Source organism: Prionailurus viverrinus, chromosome C2, assembly GCF_022837055.1.
Source record: "Prionailurus viverrinus isolate Anna chromosome C2, UM_Priviv_1.0, whole genome shotgun sequence".
Classification (NCBI taxonomy): Eukaryota; Metazoa; Chordata; class Mammalia; order Carnivora; family Felidae; genus Prionailurus; species Prionailurus viverrinus.
Genome location: NC_062569.1, coordinates 84,229,085 through 84,250,008, shown reverse-complemented (window position 1 = coordinate 84,250,008; position 20,924 = coordinate 84,229,085). Strand labels below are relative to the sequence as shown.

Here is a 20,924-nt window from a genome sequence, read left to right as displayed (position 1 = left end):
CAGCAGCTAATGTAGCAGCTCCTCCGTAGGGTCTATGGAGGACCATAGCCAACCTCTGGTTGTAAAGAATAACTCTCTTATTTTGCAGGAGGCCATTATTGAAAACCGAGCCCTGTGGACAACATTCAAAAGGTGTTTGGGCCATCAATCAAAAAGCCAGTATCGGATATGGCAGAGGGCCGTGGCAGATGACCCCAGCTGGCCCCCGCTAAACCAAACGTCCTACTCTGACATGCCAGAGTGTGGCAGGGGGGTGTCTTACAGCAATCCGGTGTTTGAGAGCAATGAGGAACAACTCTGAAGCCAAAGTGATCTCTAAGGTGATAAAGCATAGAAACAATGACAAAAGGGACCAGTTCAGTAATTTTCAAACAATGGGACTCTTACAAAATCAGCTGGAGTTTTTGGAATAAAAAAACCTATCCAATCACGATCGCAAATTCAAGTTTACCTGATAAAATACTTTCTACAGAGCAGAACACTGCCCCCAGAAGAGTGCCTTCCTCTTGATTCTGAAAGTATTGATGGTGTTGGTGAATCAAGAGTGAGCCAACGATGGCAATCAGCCCAGAGACTGGGAGGCTAAAGGACAAGGAGAATATATAATCTCTTTTCTTAGGTAACATTTTTTAAATGAATTGAGAGAAAGTAGCACTATGTGTAGCCATAGAAATGTAACATGTGAAAGATCACCTTTGAATTCTTATTTTATTGATGGAAAAACAAGTGCATGAGAGCCATTTTACCAGTCCTCACTGTCTGGTTTCCTTTCCTGCATAGTACTTTCAGAGTTGAGACATTTTCTTCTGCTCTGGCCTTCTCCTACATATTTGGAAGGATGGGCTAAGCTCATGCTTCAGTAACAAACAAGTCCCTTGTCTCAATGGCTTAACGCACAAGAGCTTCTTTCGTGGTCCAGGTGACTCTGTAGACTAGCTCTCCTCAGTGGTGACTGCTTCAATCTGTTGGCTCCACCGGCTGAAAACAAGTACTCCACATTCACTATGATGGGAAAGGAAGAGACTGGAGAAGGCACAAAGGCTTTTCACTGCCTCACCCAAAAAGTGGAACGCCTCTCTTCCACTACTCACATCTCATTAATCAAGGGTTTGGCAAAGGAACCAGGAAGTACAGTCTCCTGTGTTTAGGGCTGGTTTCATGGGCACATGACCTGTGCAGTCACCTGGGGCCCCATGCTTAGAAGGGCCCCACATTTGGTTTAATGCTTTGCTGCTGCCATCTCGAAATTCTTAATTTTTGATGCTCTTTGATACATGCTACTTTAGTTTCTCTCCCAGGAACCCGAGCTGGACCAACTACATAATTTGTGGGGCTGAGTACAAAATGGAAATTATTTTTGAGAAAAATTAGTCTTGTACCACAACATTATATGTTATCAATTGATGTAAGTGCTTATGCAATCTACACATTTCTTAAGTTTGAAAAGGCTTCAATTTTCAGGAAACAGAAATTGCCCTTATTTTATCACTATTACAATTTTGTTATCTCGGATTCATTTAGCATAGAAAACATCCAGATTTCTGTTAGCTCAGCAGACAACTCTGAGTTCTAGGAAAACATCCACAGATAGTATTTTAAAGCAAAAACAAAATTTTCATTACAAACCTCAAATCCTAGGTGAAGGTTCTGGACAGGGGGTGTGTCCCAAGCTGGCTTTTCTCCTTATCAATAGCATCTGCAAGCATTCCCTTCCCTGGCTGAATTCCGGAGCATGGCTGGAGGCTCTGTGGCTGCAGATAATTCTGGAAACACAGTGTTTCTCAGCCGTGAAAGTATCTTGTTGCTTCTGGTTTTAAAATAGGGTGTGAAGAATCATGTAAATAGGCTGCAGAATCATTGTCTTCCTTGGTACAGAAAGAAATGTTTCCTTTTACAAAGTTAGCCACAGCAGAGATATGGTAGCTCTGAATGTCTTTTTCTAAAACTCGTAGTTTTCTCATTTTTCAACAGGGCAAGCTGGAGATGGTCTACAACCTAGTCCTGGGCAAGGGCATTCCCACCTAGAAGATCCCCTTACCAGGTGCTGTCACCTCTCTTGTCTCATTTGCATTGCACAATTCACTCAGACTCAGGCAAGGAAAGGCTTATCATCCACTTTTACACGTGAGGAAACTGAGATTCAGAGTAAGGAGAGCAGACCCAGGCCTCAGACACAGATCTTCTGAGCAAACCTTCTGTTGTTTCCAAATACCTCCTAATTACAAAGCTCCAGCAGGGCTGGGTGTTTGGGGTGATCTCACAGTCAAACAAAGAATAGGTTTCTTATTCGCCAGGTGGAAGGAAGCAACCTTTTGCTAATACCAGGGCCTAATGTTCAAATGAATGCCAGGCACCCTGCCAAGCTTGGGCTAGAGGCAGGTTAAAAACAAAACTAAACTAAAACCAATGAGTGTCTGTCTTTCTGAGACTCTGAGTTGCTCTTACCTTGGTCCTAAGTTCCATCCTCAGTGATTCAACAAGACCGGCAGGAAAACAGAGAGGGAAAACTCCATTTCCTCACCAGCCAAACAGCCCTAAAATCTTTGTCAAAAGAGTCTTATTCTGAAGGCTGTACTTGAAGTTAACTGTAACTGAGAGGTAGTGAGAAAATGCTTTACTTGAAAAAATGGGGTTGGGGGGTATTGTCAAGGGATGTGAGAGTTGTTTTCAAATACTTGAAGGGTTCCTGTGGGAGAGAAGGCTCCCACCTGTGCCTGGTGGCATGCTCAGTGTGTAAAGGGCACAGTGGGAATGGCTTTAGGCTGACACAAAGACCACTGCCCCAACAGCTCAAACAGCAGTGGAAGCTGGTGACCCATGAGGTGTGTGCCCCATGACATTGGCAATACAAGGGGATATTCAGAGGCCAATTAGAGGTGGAAGTCAACTCTCCGATGGAATTCAATTACCTGCCAGATCCTTTTCAGACTTGATTCGCACATGTCTCAATCTTATGCTGTGATGTGAACCCTTGCTGTCACTGCCCACATAGAATATCAGGCTGCCTATTGTGGGGAGATGGGCTGGGGAGGACAGGTTTATAGCCCTGTGAGGTCCCACAGTCAAATGGGCTTGACTGTACTTTGGAAGGTGGCTTTGGTTGGGGATAAGATTCTAGAAAACAGGTACCCACTGATGGGTCCTGACCACCAAACTGACAGCTGGGACATACTTCTGATGTGTGTGTTTTCATAGAAAGAGCTGCTTGAAAAAATTCAGTAAAAAAAATATGGGAGAGTGTGCCAAACCTGGGGTCAGAGTACCTGCGCCTGATACGCTTGTCTGACCAGGACTTGGAGGAGAAAAGAACACAGTCATCTGATCCACATCATTTAAAAGGTCCGCTGTATGTTCACTCCAAGGTACGCAGCTCTGACACACAGAGAGGAACTCTGGCTCTGGGTTCTTCTCACTAAACACGTAATGATCTGAGAATGGAAATATGTCTGTGCCATCTGCATCCTCTGAGCTCATAGAAGGGTGCGTGTGCACACTTGCAGATGCAATGACTAGAAAAGCAAGTATTTATTCAGAGTCCTGTATTTAGTTTATGCTGTAATAAGTAATTCTGTGCAAAAGAGGCAAGCATAATCTGTAATTCTTGTGTTATAAAATCAACCTTTTTCCCTTTCTGCAGTGGGTCTTTCACTGTGGCTAATACTCCAGGAATGTGGAATCAAAATCACATCTTTACAAAGTTTTAGACATTTCCTAATGCTGTAGACACCATTATTCTCCTCTTGGTAACAGGGCACTACCGTCTACAAAAACTTTTGCACTCATTCTCTTGTTTAAGTCTCATGACAATCTAAAGAGGAAGGCAGGGCAAGGATTACTATCCTCTTTCTTTTGATGAGGTACCAGACCCTCCAAAAGTCTCAGTAACTTGTACAAGGGCATGTAGGAGCTGGAGCTGCGTTCAGATGCAGGACTTCTGCCAATGAGTTCTCTGCTCTGTCACTCTCCCATGTTTCTCCTGGATAAAATCTTTGTAGCATTGAAGAACAAGAAGGCAATCAAGGCAAGGTAACCATCCAGTGGACTGCCGTGACAAGTGTAATTGCTTCTAGAAAGAGATTTTAGTTCTCATAGAAGTTCTCTTGAATTTGATCATCAGTCACAGAAGGTCAACTCCCATTGCTGAGGAGTAAAATCCAATAACCAGAGCCCTACAGCCTATTTTGTGGGAGCATATATAGCTCTGGTTTGTGATTTTGGTCTCCAAAAGCAGAAACTTATATCTTTGCTTGAATTTTGCTCGGCCTCCACTTTGTCCAGCATTTTCGAGTCATATGGACTCTGTCTTGGCTTTAGGCTAACCTCCCTTACACCAGTCGGTAGCTCATTATTGCCAGCACTCGGTAACTCACTCACTCCAGGCATACAGGGACTTTCCCAACTCGATACCTTTGCTCATGCTGCTTTGTCTTTGGGGGCATTGATAATTCTTACTCTCATCCCCACATACCCAAATCCCACCCATTCTCAAGACCCAGTTAGAATGCCACCTGGTCTGCAAGCCAGAAGGGAGATGTCTTCTGTCTACACACTGCTCGCACTCCTCAAATATCTCCTTTGTGTGGCAGGCACCTCTTTTGATCATGCATAATGGTCCTGTGCCATTTTGGATTCCTCCAACTCCCACCCAACTCCACTTTAACTAGAGTGTGCATTCTCTGAGGGTAGGGACCAAGCCTGATTCTTCTCATCTGCCTACTCGGCACCCAGCACAGGGCAGTGGTTGGGGCTCGGCAAGCAGCTGTGGCATGATTGAATAAAAAATATAAACACTAGGACATTTTGTTGATTTATTTTTCCTGCTTTGTGAACATCTGCTTTCCATGCAGTACAAAGAAGCTGAACTAAAACAATAGGACTGTGAATAAAAACACAAAGTGCAAAGTATAGTGATTCCAACATGGAAGCTTCATCAGTCCGGCTGCCCATTTACATGGCAGAGTGCGGAGGTATGCTGTGGAGTTAGATGGGTTAGGCATGTGTTGCAAAGACACTCAATGTGTAGGGGACCCAAGGAGTGAATTTGTGTGCAGGGACAAAAGCTCTCTCAGGGATATGCTCAACTCAAGGGGAGGGAAAACTGGGGCAGTGCACTTTGTTTAAAAACCAAGGGACAAGGTTTTGGAGGACAAGGGAAGTTTGAGTACGACTGGGTGTGTATTCTCTCTGTTCTCTGGTTTCACCCTAACTTTCACAACTTTTGCAAGGACTTGGGAAGCTGTGATGGAGAGAGAGGGGGTGCAGAGAGGGAGAGAGAGAAAGAGAGGAAGAGCTAAACCGTCTTGTGTTCTGTGTGTCACAGTGCAATAAAAGGCGGATGGAGAGAATCCTGACAGTGTCGTGGCTGTGGGAGCACAGATGCATGTTGCTAATGGCTGATCGTATCATGCTCAGATACATAGGTAACAGGTAACATGGACAGTCTGAGCATGTCTCCAAATGGCTAAAGGAGATAGAAAGTGCCTGAAGGGGATGAAGAATGGACAAGTGACACAGAGTGGCCATGCGGTCACAGAAGTCTGGGGACCCTGGCAACCAATCTCAGGGTCAGACAAGGCCCACAGAAGCCTCGGGCAGGAGCAGAGATCATCTCAGAGTGGTGACCTATGGTACCTAGAGCCAAGCCTGGTGGCAGGAGGGGAGAGCATGCTGTGAGTAGGAGCCCTGCAAGCAGCATCACTTGCAGAGGGCTTCTGTGGAAATTCTTAATGATTCAGGAGGGACTTCAGAGTGGTAGGCCATCTGGGATGTTGTTCCAGGTTTATGTAACCAGAAAACATAACTTATAAAGATAGGAAAGATTCCTCCCCCCCAGGTGAATGCCTATTTAGTAGAAGTCCATACAGGAACATGTAGGAGGGACAGACTCTGAGAAAGCTCCACAGAGCCCTAAAGCCACTCTGTCCCTGGCCTGCGTAGGGACAGAACAAAGCACAAGAGGAGGTGACTGCACAACTGGCTGGATCCTGTGGTCTGAAAGCTGAGCCAATTCTGTCCTCACCTAACCCAAGGCTAGCCTTGAGAATTTGATGAACTTGACAGTCTTAAGAATCAAGCCACCATCCATGACTAATTGGAAACCGGTTTGATTTGAGGCTAATTTTGTAGGTTTGGATCCTCCCTAAATGGATCCCAGAAACTGATTTGGTCTGGATGCCAAGAGTCGTAGTTGGGAAAGGCCAAATCTTTGTGTATCCACCCACAGCTCAGCCTAGCACAGTGGGGAAAGTTCACAAGTGTCCCAGAGAAGAGTGGGGTGGCTCCAGCCAGCAGGAGTCTGGGCGTGCACCTGGGGCTGGGGTAAGGGCAGAGCTGGCTTTGTTGGCACAGCAGTCGTGCCAGCTGAAGTCATTGGCTCTTATTCAGAGCCCCATGTCTGACCACATTACCAGTAACCACACAGTACTCGGATAGAGAAAATCAACCTCAAATTTCCTTTTGGGCAATGGCCTATGTCAGTTAAGAGTACGAGCTTACACCCTTCTGAGCTCTAATCCAGACTTTCCTGATTTGCGACTTGAGCAAATTAGTCACTGTGTCTACATCTTGACTATTGGCACGTGAATATTATTTACTCCCTTCTTCATAACTGCAGAAGTCAAAGAAAATTAAATGTGGCAATAGTTTCTTTTCCTTCATCTCTAAAACTTTAAGGAGGGTCCTTAAGTCTTGGCCTGACACATAGTATAGCTCTTCAATGTGTTGTGTGAATCAGTAAAGGAGGATAAGAGAATATGCATAAATGAAGAAGGAACAAACTAACGAACACACAATTCTAGGAATTGAGTGTAATTCTAGTTTAATTAAAAAGTAATTATCCATAATTGACTAATTACTTAAAATTATTCTTTTTTATGTAGTCTGCTGATTCTTATTTTATTTATTTATGTATTTATTTGTTGTTATTTTTTAGGTGTCTATTTATTTTTGAGAGGGAGAGAGAGAACATGAGCAGGGGAGGGGCAGAGAGAAAAAGAGAGGGAGAGAGAGAATCCCAAGCCAGGTCCACACTGTCAGTACAGCGCCAACTCCAGGGCTGGATCCCATGAGATCATGATCTGAACTAAAGGTGCTTGACCTAAGAAGCTACCCAGGTAGCTGAGCTACCCAGTTGCCCCTGATTGTTATGTAAAATAAGGTAGAGAATGACCAACGTCCAGCCTTGGTTTATAGAATCAGTCACTTGCAATTCAAAAGAGTCAACTTTATTTTTAGACCTCGTTTTGTGTCCTTGTCATCCCAGCATATGACTATGGTGAAGGCTTTTTACAATTGGTCCTTCAAGTCTACTGGATCTTGAAATGAGATGCAAAGACCTGCGCAAGGAAGTCCAAGTTGGGGCATATTTATAGGTAGTGTTTAGTTGGCCTCTTGGCCGTCCCATTATGTGTTAGCTCACTCTATCCAGGAAATAGTTCACAGCAATTTATAGGCTTCCTGTGGAACCTGGTCCCCAAACTTGAGCCATCATGAAAATCCCCAAGTTGCTTATTAGGAATAAAGTCCTGGGCCCAACCTCACACGTACTCAGTCGGAATCTCTGAGATGAGTCCAGAGGAGTTGTATCTTTAGCAAGCTCTCCAGGTGATTCTGATGATGAAGCAGGTGTTGGAACTGTGATCCTAAAAGAATAACTTAGATTGTCCCTAAATGTGCTATCTTGCCCTTGTCCCCATAGAGATACATCTACAATATTTTCCTGCCAACTCCAGCAGTGAGGAGAGAACTTTTTTTTTTTTTTTTTGGTGTAATTCCTTTGGAAATACTGTGTTTATCACCCTGCATTCTCTACTCCATGTTATAAAAGACTCTGGTGGGAAGAAACCCCACTGACAGACTTCTCTCCCTTGAGATGAGTCCAGTTATCCCTGCTCTTTGTTAAAACTCTAAGTCCTCTGTTCTTTTCTTTTTTTTAATTTTTTTAATGTTTATTTATTTTTGACAGAGAGAGAGACACACACACACACACAGCATGAGTAGGGGAGGGGCAGAGAGAGAGGGAGACACAGAATCCGAAGCAGGCTCCAGGCTCTGAGCTGTGTGCACAGAGTCCGACGTGGGGCTCGAACTCACAGACTGCGAGATCATGACCTGAGCAGAAATCGGACATTCAGCTGACTGAGCCACCCAGGTGCCCTTGATTTTTTTTCATTTTTTAATGTTTGTTTATCTTTGAGAGAGAGAGAGAGAGAGAGAGCGCAGGAGTGGGGGAGGGACAGAGAGAGAGGGAGACACAGAATCTGAAGCAGGCTCCAGGCTCCAAGCTGTCAGCACAGAGCCTGACTCAGGGCTTGAATCCACAAACTGGGAGATCATGACCTGAGCTGAAGTGGGACGCTTTACCAGCTGAGCCACCCAGGCTCCCCCATTCCCTATGTTTGTAATCGTCTGGCCTCATCCAGGCTGTTTTCTTCCCAGGGAAACCTCCTGGATTAACAAATATAATCGAAACTCTGATCTTTGAGCGGAGACAACATCAATTTCAGAAATGCTATTGCCCTTCTGTTCAGCATCCATCACTGGTCTCAGTGGTCATCAGCATTGTCAGTAGCAATGAGGGAGGCAGGAGTGGGGGGTTAGTGTTCACCATGGTAGTGATCTGACAGCACCGGGGCATTTTTGGCCACTAGTCAGATTCCAGTTGGTGACTTACCTGACAAATACAGTTAACACTTGACAATCATTCTCACTGGCATTTACTGTGCTCAGCTGACAAGCCATGCAACTGGCAGTCGGTGTAGATTTGTTCTTGTGACCAGTCATCAGGAAAGCCCTCCCAAATATTAAATTACACATTCTGTTCTTATGCAGCTACTAAATACACAGAGTACCCTGGGCAATGTGGCATAAGTTTTGGCAAGCTTAAGTTCCTTGACAATAGTCAATCCATTTCCAGCAGCATAAAATAAGTTACGACTTCTCTTGGAAAGTTTTTAAAACCTTAGGCAGAAAAAATGGTAAAACTAAACTCAGGTGTTTTATGGAAAATTTTACAGCAGGGAGAGAAGAAATTGGAGGCCTTGAGGTGAGGTTGCTGGGTAAAAGCCAGGTGAGAGCATGGGAAGGTGAAATCTGCTTATATAGCCGGTGGTTTCCTTCCCCCCAGTAGAAATGGGTTGATGGTACCTACGTAGATTCAGGGGATACAAATATCAGGAAGCCTTCGTTCTTTCCTGAAGTTGGGTTCCCAGAAACAGACGCTGGGACAGGGATTTATGTGCAAATATTTTATTAAGGAACTGTTCCAGGAGAAACTGGTAAAGTAGTGGAAGAAGAGACAAGAATGTGATTTTTGGCAAAGTGTTAACCTCAACCTGATGCTGCCAGGGAGCTTGGGAGTGCAAACTTCACCTCAGTGTCCTAACTCTTGGTGAGGGAGAAAAGGCTCAGACTCAGCCTTCATCATTGGCTCAGGACTGCTTGGGGAGAGTGGGGGTGGGGAGTAACTTCCAGGCACTTTGGGGTCTTTGCTGGGACAGGCAAAGGGCTCAAAGGCAATCCTCTGCAGAGAATGGCCAATGCAGGTCATTAGAAGAACATGCAAACACCTGTTGAGGCTTCAAAGGCATCCACAGGGATTTAAACAGACCACAGATAGTATCTGCTCTAGTTCTGTTTTCCACTCTGCCAATGACCATCCTAAAGGAAAAACTCTGTACGCATCTGCCCAATCTGAAAAATGGAATATTGTAAAGCAGATTCTCTAGGCAGGAACAGAGTGATTTATTCATTTACACATTATTTATTGAGCACCTACCATATCTGCCACTCCCTGAACTTAATGCTGGGATTTGAAGAACGGTCCTTTCCCTTGAATGTGGTAAGAGTTTTGTTACTGACTTATGTATAAAATGCTATGGGAATGAACCCCAGAGCAAAGTTGGTGAACCCTCGGGCCACGAGGGCTACCAAACCTGGACGTATAAACCATTAGGAAAATATAATCGACTCCATAACAGATTAAATCAATTAATACTTATTCAATGACTGAAGATACAATACTTTTAAAATCACAGCATAAGCAAGTGCATGAAAAAGAATAACTTTCAATGCTCCACACCAAATTACGGTATCTGCAATGCATCTGAAGCTAATTTTTTAAACTGTTTTTAATGTTTATTTATTATTGACAGAGAGAGAGAGAGAGAGAGAGAGACAGAGCATGAGTGGGGGAGGGGCAGAGAGAGAGGGAGACACAGAATTCAAAGCAGGCTCCAAGCTCCGAGCTGTCAGCACAGAGCCTGACGCGGGGCTCGAACTCACGGACTGCGAGATCATGACCTGAGCCAAAGTCGGACGCTCAACTGACTGAGCCACCCAGGCGCCCCAACTAATTTTATAATCAAGACCAAGAAGATCCTAAGGTTTGATGCCGGCTCTCATACTTGACCCCCATGAGGGCCATGGAAGAGCTGGCCCAGCTACCTAACTTGTGTCTCTGTCCCCTACAGAGGGCAGCTGAATGGGGATCCAGGCCTGGAACAAGAGCAGAAATGAGAACCTCATGAATCAGGAGTCAGTTGTAAGTGGGGGAGGTGGAATACCTTTTCCCCCTTGCTTCACATTCTCTAATCAGAAATCCTTGAGCTGCCTTGTTTCCTACTATAAGTTCAGATATTCTAACAATCAGTGACTTTCAAACATTATAACTTCTGGCAACAGATTCTGAATCATCCAGTTTCTACAAAAGGAAGACACCTCAAAGGATCTAGCTGAGCAGTGAATGGTTAACATATCAATGACTAGTTGGAACTGAGCTTGTGGATGAAAGATGAGCTTGTCAAAGCCCTTTTGTGACATGGGTCACAAGAGCAGCTGGAGGAAAGCAGAAAATACAGATTTAGATTCTGGAACATGACTCCAGTAGTCTGAGCTCAAGGGCAGGGTTTGAGGCTCATTCAGCTCTAGATTCTCATTTTAGGGCCTAGAACAGTGCATTGTATACGGCAGCTTTTCACATGTGTGGGCAGAATGGAATGGAGCTGAACAGGTCGGTGAGTCGTTGTACACCTCTAAGGGATGCTTTTTTGCCAACCACATAAAATCTAATTCCTTAGCTCAATCAGATTTCCATCCACTGGCTTCAACTTGGTTATCTAGTTTTTTTTCTTCCAAGGCTCTTCAAAAAGAATAAAGCAAGGTACATGTTGTGAGCTGAAATATTTTTGTATAGTAAGTGCAAATTTTAGTTGATACTTGAAATATATTGCTGACTTTGAATAATATCTTTAAAATTGAAGTTTTGTGGGTTTTTTTTAAGGTTATTTATTTTGAGAGAGAGAGAAGAAGAGAATGAGTGGGAAGGGGCAGAGAGAGAGGGAAAAAAAAGAGAATCCCAGTCTCCAGGCTGTCAGCACAGAGCCTGGTGTAGGGATTGAACTCATGAACCGAGAGACCATGACCTGATCCAAAACCAAGAGTTGAACAGTTAACCAAATTGCGTTCTGAGTCAGGGACTGTGGGAGGAAATGAGATACTCTCTTAGTTCTATAGTTCCTCTGGCTTTACTCTGAACAGTAAGTCCTTGTAAGGTCTAAGACTAGGCCTCTGAGGGGAATCATTTCTCCAAGACTGTGTGTGAGGTGAGCCTTTCCCTCCCTTTCCTTTTGCATTTCCTCATCCTGCTCGTCCCTCCCCTCCTGTCTCTGGAAGCCTTACCTTATGGCATATGGTGGTGACAACTTCTTGTCATTAGTAAAGAGTTTGCCTTCGGGGTTCACAGGATGAACTGTGTTTTGCTTCCAGCCACAGGGGATCAAGAATCTGCTGCCTTCAGATAGAAAGGATCTGAGAGTCCTAACGTCCCAATGTCCCAACGTAAGTTATCACCTCCTGAGCACTATGGCTGTGCAGCCTGGAGGAAGTCATTCCTACTAATGCTGATGTGGCTTCTCGCACCAGAGATCCTTTCACCCTTGCTCCACTTCCCTGCTACACACATAAACTCAACTGGTGACTCTTCCACACGTGGGCCTGCAAGGGGCTGGCTAAGCCACAGGAGTGTGACTGGCTTTCTCTGGCTTATGGACATCTGACAATGGATCCTTTGACCTTTATCAGTTGCAGATCTTCTGGGAGTTAGGGTTTAAGGCAGATGTGATTATTTTCTCTGCAGAGCATGTCCTCTGGTGGCTGAAGCAACAGCTCAGTACTTACAAAACCTCAAGAGCATCTAATACAAACTTTGACCTGGTGACTCAATTATCTGTATGGCGAGCAGGCCAAATATCAGCATGCACACTGCTAGGGCTCGGAAGCTCATGAACTGTGGGCCATTTGTGAACAGTTGTAATTATTAGAAGACTTTATGTTGGGGGCTCCTGGGTGGCTCAGTCGGTTAAGCATCCAATACTGGGTTTTGGCTCAGGTCATGATCTCACCGTTCATGAGTTCGAGCCCCACAACGGACTCTGCACTGACAGTGCAGAGTTTGCTTGATATTTTCTCTCTCTCTCTCTCTCTCCCTCCGCCTCTCCCTGCACTCTCTTCCTCTCTCTCTCTCTCTCTCAAAATAAGCAAGTAAACATGAAAAACAAAGAAGACTTTATGTTGAATGGAAAGAATGTTCATTAGTAGAAAGGTCTCGGGTCTGGCTAGTAAGGAGAACTCTTTAGCCACATACTAAGCAAAAACAAAACAAAACAAAACAAAACAAAACAAATGAACCCACACACGTACACATACACATGCACGGGCACCCATGCAATCCACTCAAAGAATGGACCAACCAGTTTGACTTGATTTATAAGCTCTTCAAGGCCAGGTGCACCCCTGTTTACATCTCCATCGTCATTGCTCTGTGCATCCCTTCTCTGCCTCTCTTCTGAAGTCATTGATTTCTCTTGATACCCCACACAGGTATATTTCTCACCTCTCTTGAATCTTTTCACACACTCTGTCCTGTTCTCTGGCCTAACATGTGCTCACCACCCATCTCTATCCCCCATTCCTTCCACCTGGTTAACTTCCACTCATCTTTGCGATGTCGGCACAGATGCCACTTCCTTCAGGAAGCTGTTATCCCATTCACTCTGAGTTCTAGATCCTTTCTACTTAGGCAGATGCTCACTTGTCTGTTTCTCCCAAGAAACCGTAAACTCCCTCAGGATAGTGACTTTCCTTTTTGCCACTAAATCCCAAAGGCCTAGCACGAATGTCTGGAGTATCTGTTGTTTAACATGTAATTACTGAGTAGGTGTTGAACAGAGTTGTGATGGGTGTTACATTTTTGTGTCTTTGGGCTGTAAGTAGCAGAAACCACAAACAGCAGCAGCTTTATTAAGAACATCTCATTAAGTTTGGAACAAGGTGTCTGGAGCGAGTAGTCCCAGGCTTAGTGCCATGGCTCAGTGGTATCATAAGGATCTAAGCTCTTCTGCGCTTTGCTCTGCCATCATTGGCATGGTGATTTTCATTCTCCTTATGATCGAAAGATGGCTGCCATACTCCAAGCATCACATCCTCACCTATCGCTTTCAAAGGAAGGGAGTAAAAGATAGAAAATAAGCTATTTTCTCTTTTTCATCAATAGGTTCATCTTTTCCAGAAGACCTCTGTCCCTAGTTGTCTTTCTTTTGCACGTTACTGTTGAGAAGTGGGTCACATGCCCACTCTTAGGTAAATCGTGACTCATCCTGGTGCTTTCAGCTGAAGTCAGACTGCCCAGACAAAGGAGCTATTCTTTTAGCAGAAATATGAGTGAAGAGTGGATGGATAAGAAGTGACAGCTACTCCTCAAATCTTTAATTGCGTTTTACTAAAACCCAAGACAACTTTCTCCAAATCTGAGCTCTACCTCAGATTGGTAACACTTAAAATGCCACATTTGTGATCACATATTTCTCTTTAGTGTGGGCACTTCAGCAGCCTCTCTGGCATGCAAAGCTATAATTTTTTCCATCCACCACTTCCTCCTGGGCCAGAGAGCACGTTGGATTCTCCTAAACTTCAAGGCAGCACTGGTTCCCTTGAAGGTAACCGATGCCTCTCTTAGGCAGAAGAGAGAGTCAAGTGTCATCCTCTGTAGTCTTCACTCCTGGTAAGTTTTCTTCCATAGCCAAAGTGGCAAGGATTTTTCTCAGTGGACTAGATGCAATAAAAAGAAAAAAAAAAGATAAAATTCTTTCTTATGAACAACTTAAACTTTGAGTGGATCCCAGTGCACCTATTTTTTGATAAAAAAATATCAAGTTCAGTGGTAATTATACAATTGTGGAAATTTAGATGATATCCCCAATAATCAGCCTTTCTAGCTCCTCCTGCATTATATGCTTATCTGAAAACTTTTTACAAACTAAAAAAAGAAAATGAAAGGAGTGAAATTATTATTAGAAACTTCTTTTTTCTTCATTAGAGTTACAATAATGGTGATGATTATCTTTTATTGAGTGTGACAGGTGCTATTGTTGATTTTTTACAAATATCTTAGATCGTCATATCAACTATTTAATTATTATTGACACTTTATATATTAGAAACCTAAAATTCAGATTTTAAGTGATCTGCTCAGGTTCATCAGTAGAGCAGGTACTAGAGTTCAAGTTTTCCTGATTCCAAAATGATTGCTACATTCTCCATCATGAACCAACTCCCCTTCCTTAGATTCTCATTGTCACCCCAACATATCCATATCCCGAAGTTCCACAGGGTTTTTACTCATCTCTAACTAGTTAATCTTTTTGCCTTGGGGTTTTAGTGAAGTGGCCATTCTCATTCATTGGCTGAGATACTTACGGGCAGTGCACGAAATTATTAATCTTTCTGGTTCAACAACTTAAGTCTAGAGCCTATCACATCTCACATCAGCAAATAAACACCAGGGAGGGGGGAAAAAAAAAAGAAACACACTAAGCGGAGAGATGAATGGGCCAATCCTGTGGCTGAGGAGAGTATTTCCTCTCTTTTCTTTGTTAGCCTAATAGGTGAGGATTGTGGTAAGAGATTTTAAAAGCACCTGAGAAAGCAGTGACAAGTAGTGACTGTTCTGAGTTCACATAAGTCTCAAGCAGCTTTGACTTTTCCCCAGTTAGTCAGGAGGGACCCTAACAAGTCTGGTTTAGATGGAGGAGAAGAGTAAGAAGGACCACCGGGCTCTGCTCAACCAAGGAGAGGAGAATGAACTGGTGAGTCTTCCCTTTTTTGGAGTACAGACTTCTCAAAGTATCTGAGGCTATGGTAGGTGCAACTGTAGTGGTACTGGCTTTAGGAACTGCAGAGATTTAATTATTGTAAGGCTCCTTGAGATCCAAGGGCACAATTTTATAGTTGGGGAACGGGCTGAGAAGACTGTCTTCTAGATGATAGAGTTCTTGCCAACCCCATATGCATCAGACAGAATGAACTTTCCTTCTTAGACATTTTGTGGAGTATTCAGTGTATATCCCACATCGTGCTCAGGAAGGGGTCTCCCCCCATCATCTGGGTCTCCATCTACTTGGACAAACTCGAGCAAAACCTGAAAGTTTTTTGTTAATTCTTATGTTTTTGGTATATCTGTATTAGTGAAGCTTAGTGTGCTTTGGGTTGAAGTTATGCTAAAAGTATAGAGAGGTTTTAAGCACCAAGTACTAAAAAAAAAGAACATTGTGGCCTGGTACTAAGTATATATATATATTTTTAAAAGTTTTCACTTCTCCAGTTTCTCTTTCCCTACTGCCTCTTCTACCAAACATATAGCCATCTTGAAAAATAATCATTAAAAGCTTAGAAAGTGCAGGGTCTGTTTGGGACTGACAAGTTTACATTTGTTATTTTAATTGATGCTTAGAATTCAGTGATGAAGGACTTAATCCTATTTCATAGAAAGAAATCTGAGATCGAAGAGGTTAAGTAAATTGTAAAAGGTCTTCTTCAGTCTACAAGGGACAGGCTGGAAATCGAGCCCCCTTCTTCCCCCTTCACACTCCTTGCTATTCACACTGCAATAGTGTCTGCAGGTAGGCAATGAGAAAGGGAGAGAAGGAGAATGGGGACCCAGGCAGAGATGGAACACTGGAGATGGAAAGGGCCCATGAGATGTGGGTCACATAGCAGAAGGGTGTCAGTTTCCTGCTTGGTCTTCCAGTTCCCCATGAGATCTGTGGGAAATCCACACCCACCCTCTCTCCACACCCTTCTTTGTTAACCTAATAAAAATAAGTGATTTCATGTACACCGACACTGTTCAGGAAGGCAGTCCCTGGTCATACATGGTTCTTGAATACTAGCAACATAGTGGGACCAAAGTGAAATGTGCTCTATGCGTAACATACACACCAGATTTTGAAGATAGTGAAAGAAAAAAGAGTAAAATAGCTCATTAATAATTTTTTTTAATTTTTTTTTCCAACGTTTATTTATTTTTGGGACAGAGAGAGACAGAGCATGAACGGGGGAGGGGCAGAGAGAGAGGGAGACACAGAATCGGAAACAGGCTCCAGGCTCTGAGCCATCAGCCCAGAGCCCGATGCGGGGCTCGAACTCACGGACCGCGAGATCGTGACCTGGCTGAAGTCGGATGCTTAACCGACTGCGCCACCCAGGCGCCCCATTATTTTTATATCGGTTACACTTTGAAATGATAGTTTGGATATGTTGGGTTACATAACATATGTTATAAAAATTGATTTCATCTGCTTTTTACTTCTTTAATGCGTCCACTAGGAAATTTCAATTACAAACATGGTTCACATCAGCGACTTCTATTATCATACCACACTGATCTGGACAATGGTATAATGCTTCAAATCTTGAAGGGATTCAAAGAACTAAAACCTGCTTACCTGTATTCACTACTAAACAGCTCTGTGCCAGTTGTGATGGTTTTTTTTCCCAACACGTAGATGACTGTTCATGAAAATCTTTGGTCGCTCTTTATTTTTTCTCTAACTCTGTGATGTATTTATAAAGTCTGTAGCCTAGTATTTTAATTTTCTGAATCACATGGGGGGCATAGGTCTCTCTCCTTAGCCAGGCATGTATTGAGGTATACTGTGTGCATGTCAGCCATTGTTTCAGGGTTCTCTTAGGCCATTCGTGCTGCATTTGCTTTCTAAAGGTGGTCTTGATTCTGCCTCTGAGACAAGAGATGCTTTGTTCACATGAGTTGCAAAGCCAATCTTTCCACTGGTGCTCTCCCCCTCTTTACTGACGCCTGCCAACTAAATGTCAACATTACAACTGGGAGCAGCTCCAGGGGAGGAAAGGGCTACTTGGTGTGGAAGATACAGTTTTGACAGGAGAGCTCTTCACATTAATTTGTTTTCTGCGAAACAGTGAAGGATTCCTGGACTCTAAGACCACAGATCTGGGCTTTAGTCAAGGACCTGCTGTTAACCACGAGTGTGGACACCTTTTGGGGCCTTGCTAGGTGCCTGAAAACAATATCACGTTAACCCCTCTGATTTGAAAGTTTTGCGAGTGCCATATATGAAATGTGGAAAGTGCTGTGAAAATATAAGGAGTTCATTTACATCCAAGGAGGCAGGACTTACTATGGGAAATTTTCAAATAGTAAGTGAAATTAGTATTGGAAATATCCTCCCTTTGTCTGATTAAACTTGGGGAGTGATAATTGTTTGAGAGCTACCATTACGAAACCAAACAGTATGTGACGAATTAGTATGAAAAATCAGGAACTTGGAACGTCTGCATTATTTTAATATATTTTTAAAGTTTATTTATTTATTTTGAGAGAAAGAGAAAGCATGAATGGGGGAAGGGACAGAGAGAGAGGGAGAGAGAGAATCCCAAGCAGGTTCCACACCAGTGTGGAGCTCAATGCAGGGCTCAAACCCATGAACCATGAGATCATGACCTGAGCAAAAGTTGGATGCTTAACCAACTGAGCCACCCAGGTGCCCCTGAATTATTTTAAACAACAGCATGTACTTCTCATCTTTAATTTAAAGACACACACACACACACCCACACACACACACAAAAACCCTACTCAAAGGATTAAAATTGAAAATCAAAAATCACGCCCTATTGGCCTCTTTCCTGTCTTTTGTCAAAACATGTTAACAGCTTGGATGAAGGCAAGCTTATCTAATCTGTAACTGATGCCCCACTATGAGGGAAAGGTAACAATATAGGCGACAGAACCAAGATTCAAAAAGTTTTCTAGACTTGATTGTAAGAGAGAAATTGACAATGTGGTATAACAGGCCTTGGTATTGAGTTTGTGTTTAAAGTTACTCTCAAACTACAAGGTGGGGATATCAATGACTTGGGCTTCGTAGCTATGTGTGAAAAAGTAATTAAAGTGCTTTATTTGGTCATGGCTGAATTTTTAGTTACCACTATGATATAGCTATAAAAAATTAGTACTTGGATGTCTCACTAGAAGCCCATTCAGCATAATAGAAGAAATAACAGTTCTATTATAATCTATAATATTTAGGAAACTTCTAGGGAGTTATATTTAATTCTAAGAATCAAACAAGAAGTATAGTGTATTTAGAAAGATATCTGGATTTCACAAACAAGAATCATTTAAAATGGTGTAGCCACTCTGGAGAACAGTATGGAGGCTCCTCAAAAAATTTAAAATAGAGCTACCCTACAATGCAGCAATTGCACTACTAGGTATTTATTCAAGGGATACAAAAAGGCTGATTTTAAGGGGCACATGCACCCCAGTGTTTATAGCAGCACTAACAAAAATAGCTAAAATTATGGAAAGAGCACAAATATCCATCAACTGATGAATGGATAAAGATGTAGTATACACACACACACACGTGGGCGCGCACACACACACAATGGAGTATCACTGAGTGATCAAAAAGAATGAAATCTTGCCATCTGCAATAATGTGGATGGAACTAGAATGTATTATGCTAAGCAAAATAAGTCAGTCAGAGAAAGATAAATACAGTATGATTCCACTCATATGTAGAATTTAAGAAACAAAACAGATGAGCACAGGGGAAGGGAAAGAAAAATAAGAAAGAAACAGAGAGGGAGGCAAATCATAAGAGACTCTTAAATACAGAGAACAAACTGAGGATTGCTGGAGGGGTGTTGGATGGGGGGATGGGCTAAATGGGTGATGGGCATTAGGAATGGCACTTTTGTTGGGATGAGTGCTGGGTATATGTAAGTGATGAATCACCAAATTCTACTCCTGAAACCATTGTTACACTATATGTTAACTAACTTGGATTTAAAATAAAAAAAAAAAATAGAATCGTTTAAAAGATATTGGGAATAGTTACCCAAAGAATAATCAAGGCACTTGTCTTCCAATAGTTGAGAGGCTGATGTGGAGAACAGAGTATAAGTTGGCAGAATCCAGCCTGATTTATTTTCATTACAGGACAATTTCCTAACCATCTGTGGTGGCAGAATCTTAACATGATACCTCTCCATTGACTCTTCCCCTTGTATAATTCCCTTCAGTTGAGTGTGGTGGAACCCATAAATATGATGAGCTGTAACTCCGGTGACTATGTTATGTTGTGTGGCAAAATGGATTTTACAGATGTAATTAACATAGACTCAGCTGAGTTAATCAAAAGGGAGATTGCCTAGGTGGGCCTGACCTGATCAGGTGAGCACAGAAAAGAGCTTGCGTTCTTTCTGGAGTTATGGATATTCAGAGCGTGATAGGGGCTTGATGCAAGGGACCTTCTTCCATTGCATCTTTGAAAATGGAAAGCTCTGTGTGGTAAGAGCTCTGAGTGTGTCTAAGAACTGAGAACTGAGAGCAACTTCTAGTTTACAACCAGCAAGAGAAGGGGGGGGGGGTGGTCTCTCTCTCTCGGTGCTAGAAGAAACAACTGAATCCTGCCAATAACCGTGTGATCTGGAAAGAGGTCCTTGATCTCTGAAAGGAACACAGCCCAGAGGACACCTTGATCTTTTTGTGAGACACTGAGCAGAGGATCCACAGTCAGACCCCTAACCCACGGAAACTGCGAGATAATGGATTTGTGTTGTTTTAAACCACTAAGTTTGTTATGTGGCAATAAAAACTAATACACCACAGCTATCCAACAAGGGAAGGTATAGCCCTATAAATTAGTGAGCAGCCTAACTTTGGTAGCCTCTGGATGCTCATTGTGAAGGATGGTCTATAGCTATTTTTTTCAGGAAAGGAATTTGAACTGTATCATTTCTGAGATACCCCTCTTGTATTACTGATGCCCTCATTTCAGGAATAAAATTTAACAGAACATGCCATGTTGTCCCATGTCCTGGTCTAAGGCAAACTCTGGCTCTCGAAATGGCCTCTGCTGATTAGCCCATGCATCTCATTACTTTTTGACCCACGCTTTCTGCTTTTTTGCTGTTAGCTGCATCAAACAAAAGTCCTTACTTGCACTTTTACTTCCAGGAAGTAGCACTTTTGTTAGAGTAGTTGACTTTATGGGAATGTCTGGAGCTGAGTGTGATAATATGTTCATCTCTTCGGTATTGGGTTTTGATTCACACTGCTAAAGAGGAAAGGGCTTTTCTTATTCCAGAAAGAAGCGTACAGGGAAAACTTAAGAGGTTGACCTATTTCAATAATTATTTTGAACATCTTTAAGACTCAATTTTTTGATCTACAAACAATAATTTATAAGTACTGTGAATAATAGTATCTATTTTCATAAATAATTACACCTATTTCATGGAGTAGTTGTGAGGATTGAATGGTACCTGAGTAAGTGCTTGAGAAAGGTTAGCTCTGATTGCCAAATGCAGACAAAAGAGAAAGTGACCCAAGACATTGTCTCCCCCTGCTCAAGGGACACTCCATGCGTGAACACAGGACAAGATATATGAAACTATAACTAAAATTTCTTGTTAATCAGTGATGACTAACACAAATTACTACATGCGGCCAAACGAAAGCAGTAATAGAGGGGTAAGGAACAATGACTATACTGACATGATCCATTAATTGGGGCACCCGGGTAGCTCGGTTGGTTAAGCGT

At 42.9% G+C, this 20,924-nt stretch overlaps 2 protein-coding genes across 2 annotated transcripts in view; both read left to right on the top strand.

Annotated features, from left to right (window-relative positions):
• LOC125174478 (probable cation-transporting ATPase 13A4) overlaps positions 1-788 on the top strand; it is a 52,414-nt gene extending 51,626 nt beyond the window's left edge. Inside the window, exon 22 of the mRNA XM_047874006.1 lies at positions 89-788. Within this exon, the coding sequence (XP_047729962.1) occupies positions 89-301 (213 nt within the window). The 3' untranslated portion in view covers positions 302-788. The remainder of the gene's footprint in view (positions 1-88) is intronic.
• Positions 789-15,077: 14,289 nt separating this feature from the next.
• The window catches only part of LOC125175769 (probable cation-transporting ATPase 13A5), a 119,365-nt gene continuing 113,518 nt past the window's right edge, over positions 15,078-20,924 (top strand). Inside the window, 1 exon segment of the mRNA XM_047876599.1 lies at positions 15,078-15,140. Coding sequence (XP_047732555.1) covers positions 15,078-15,140 — 63 coding nt within the window.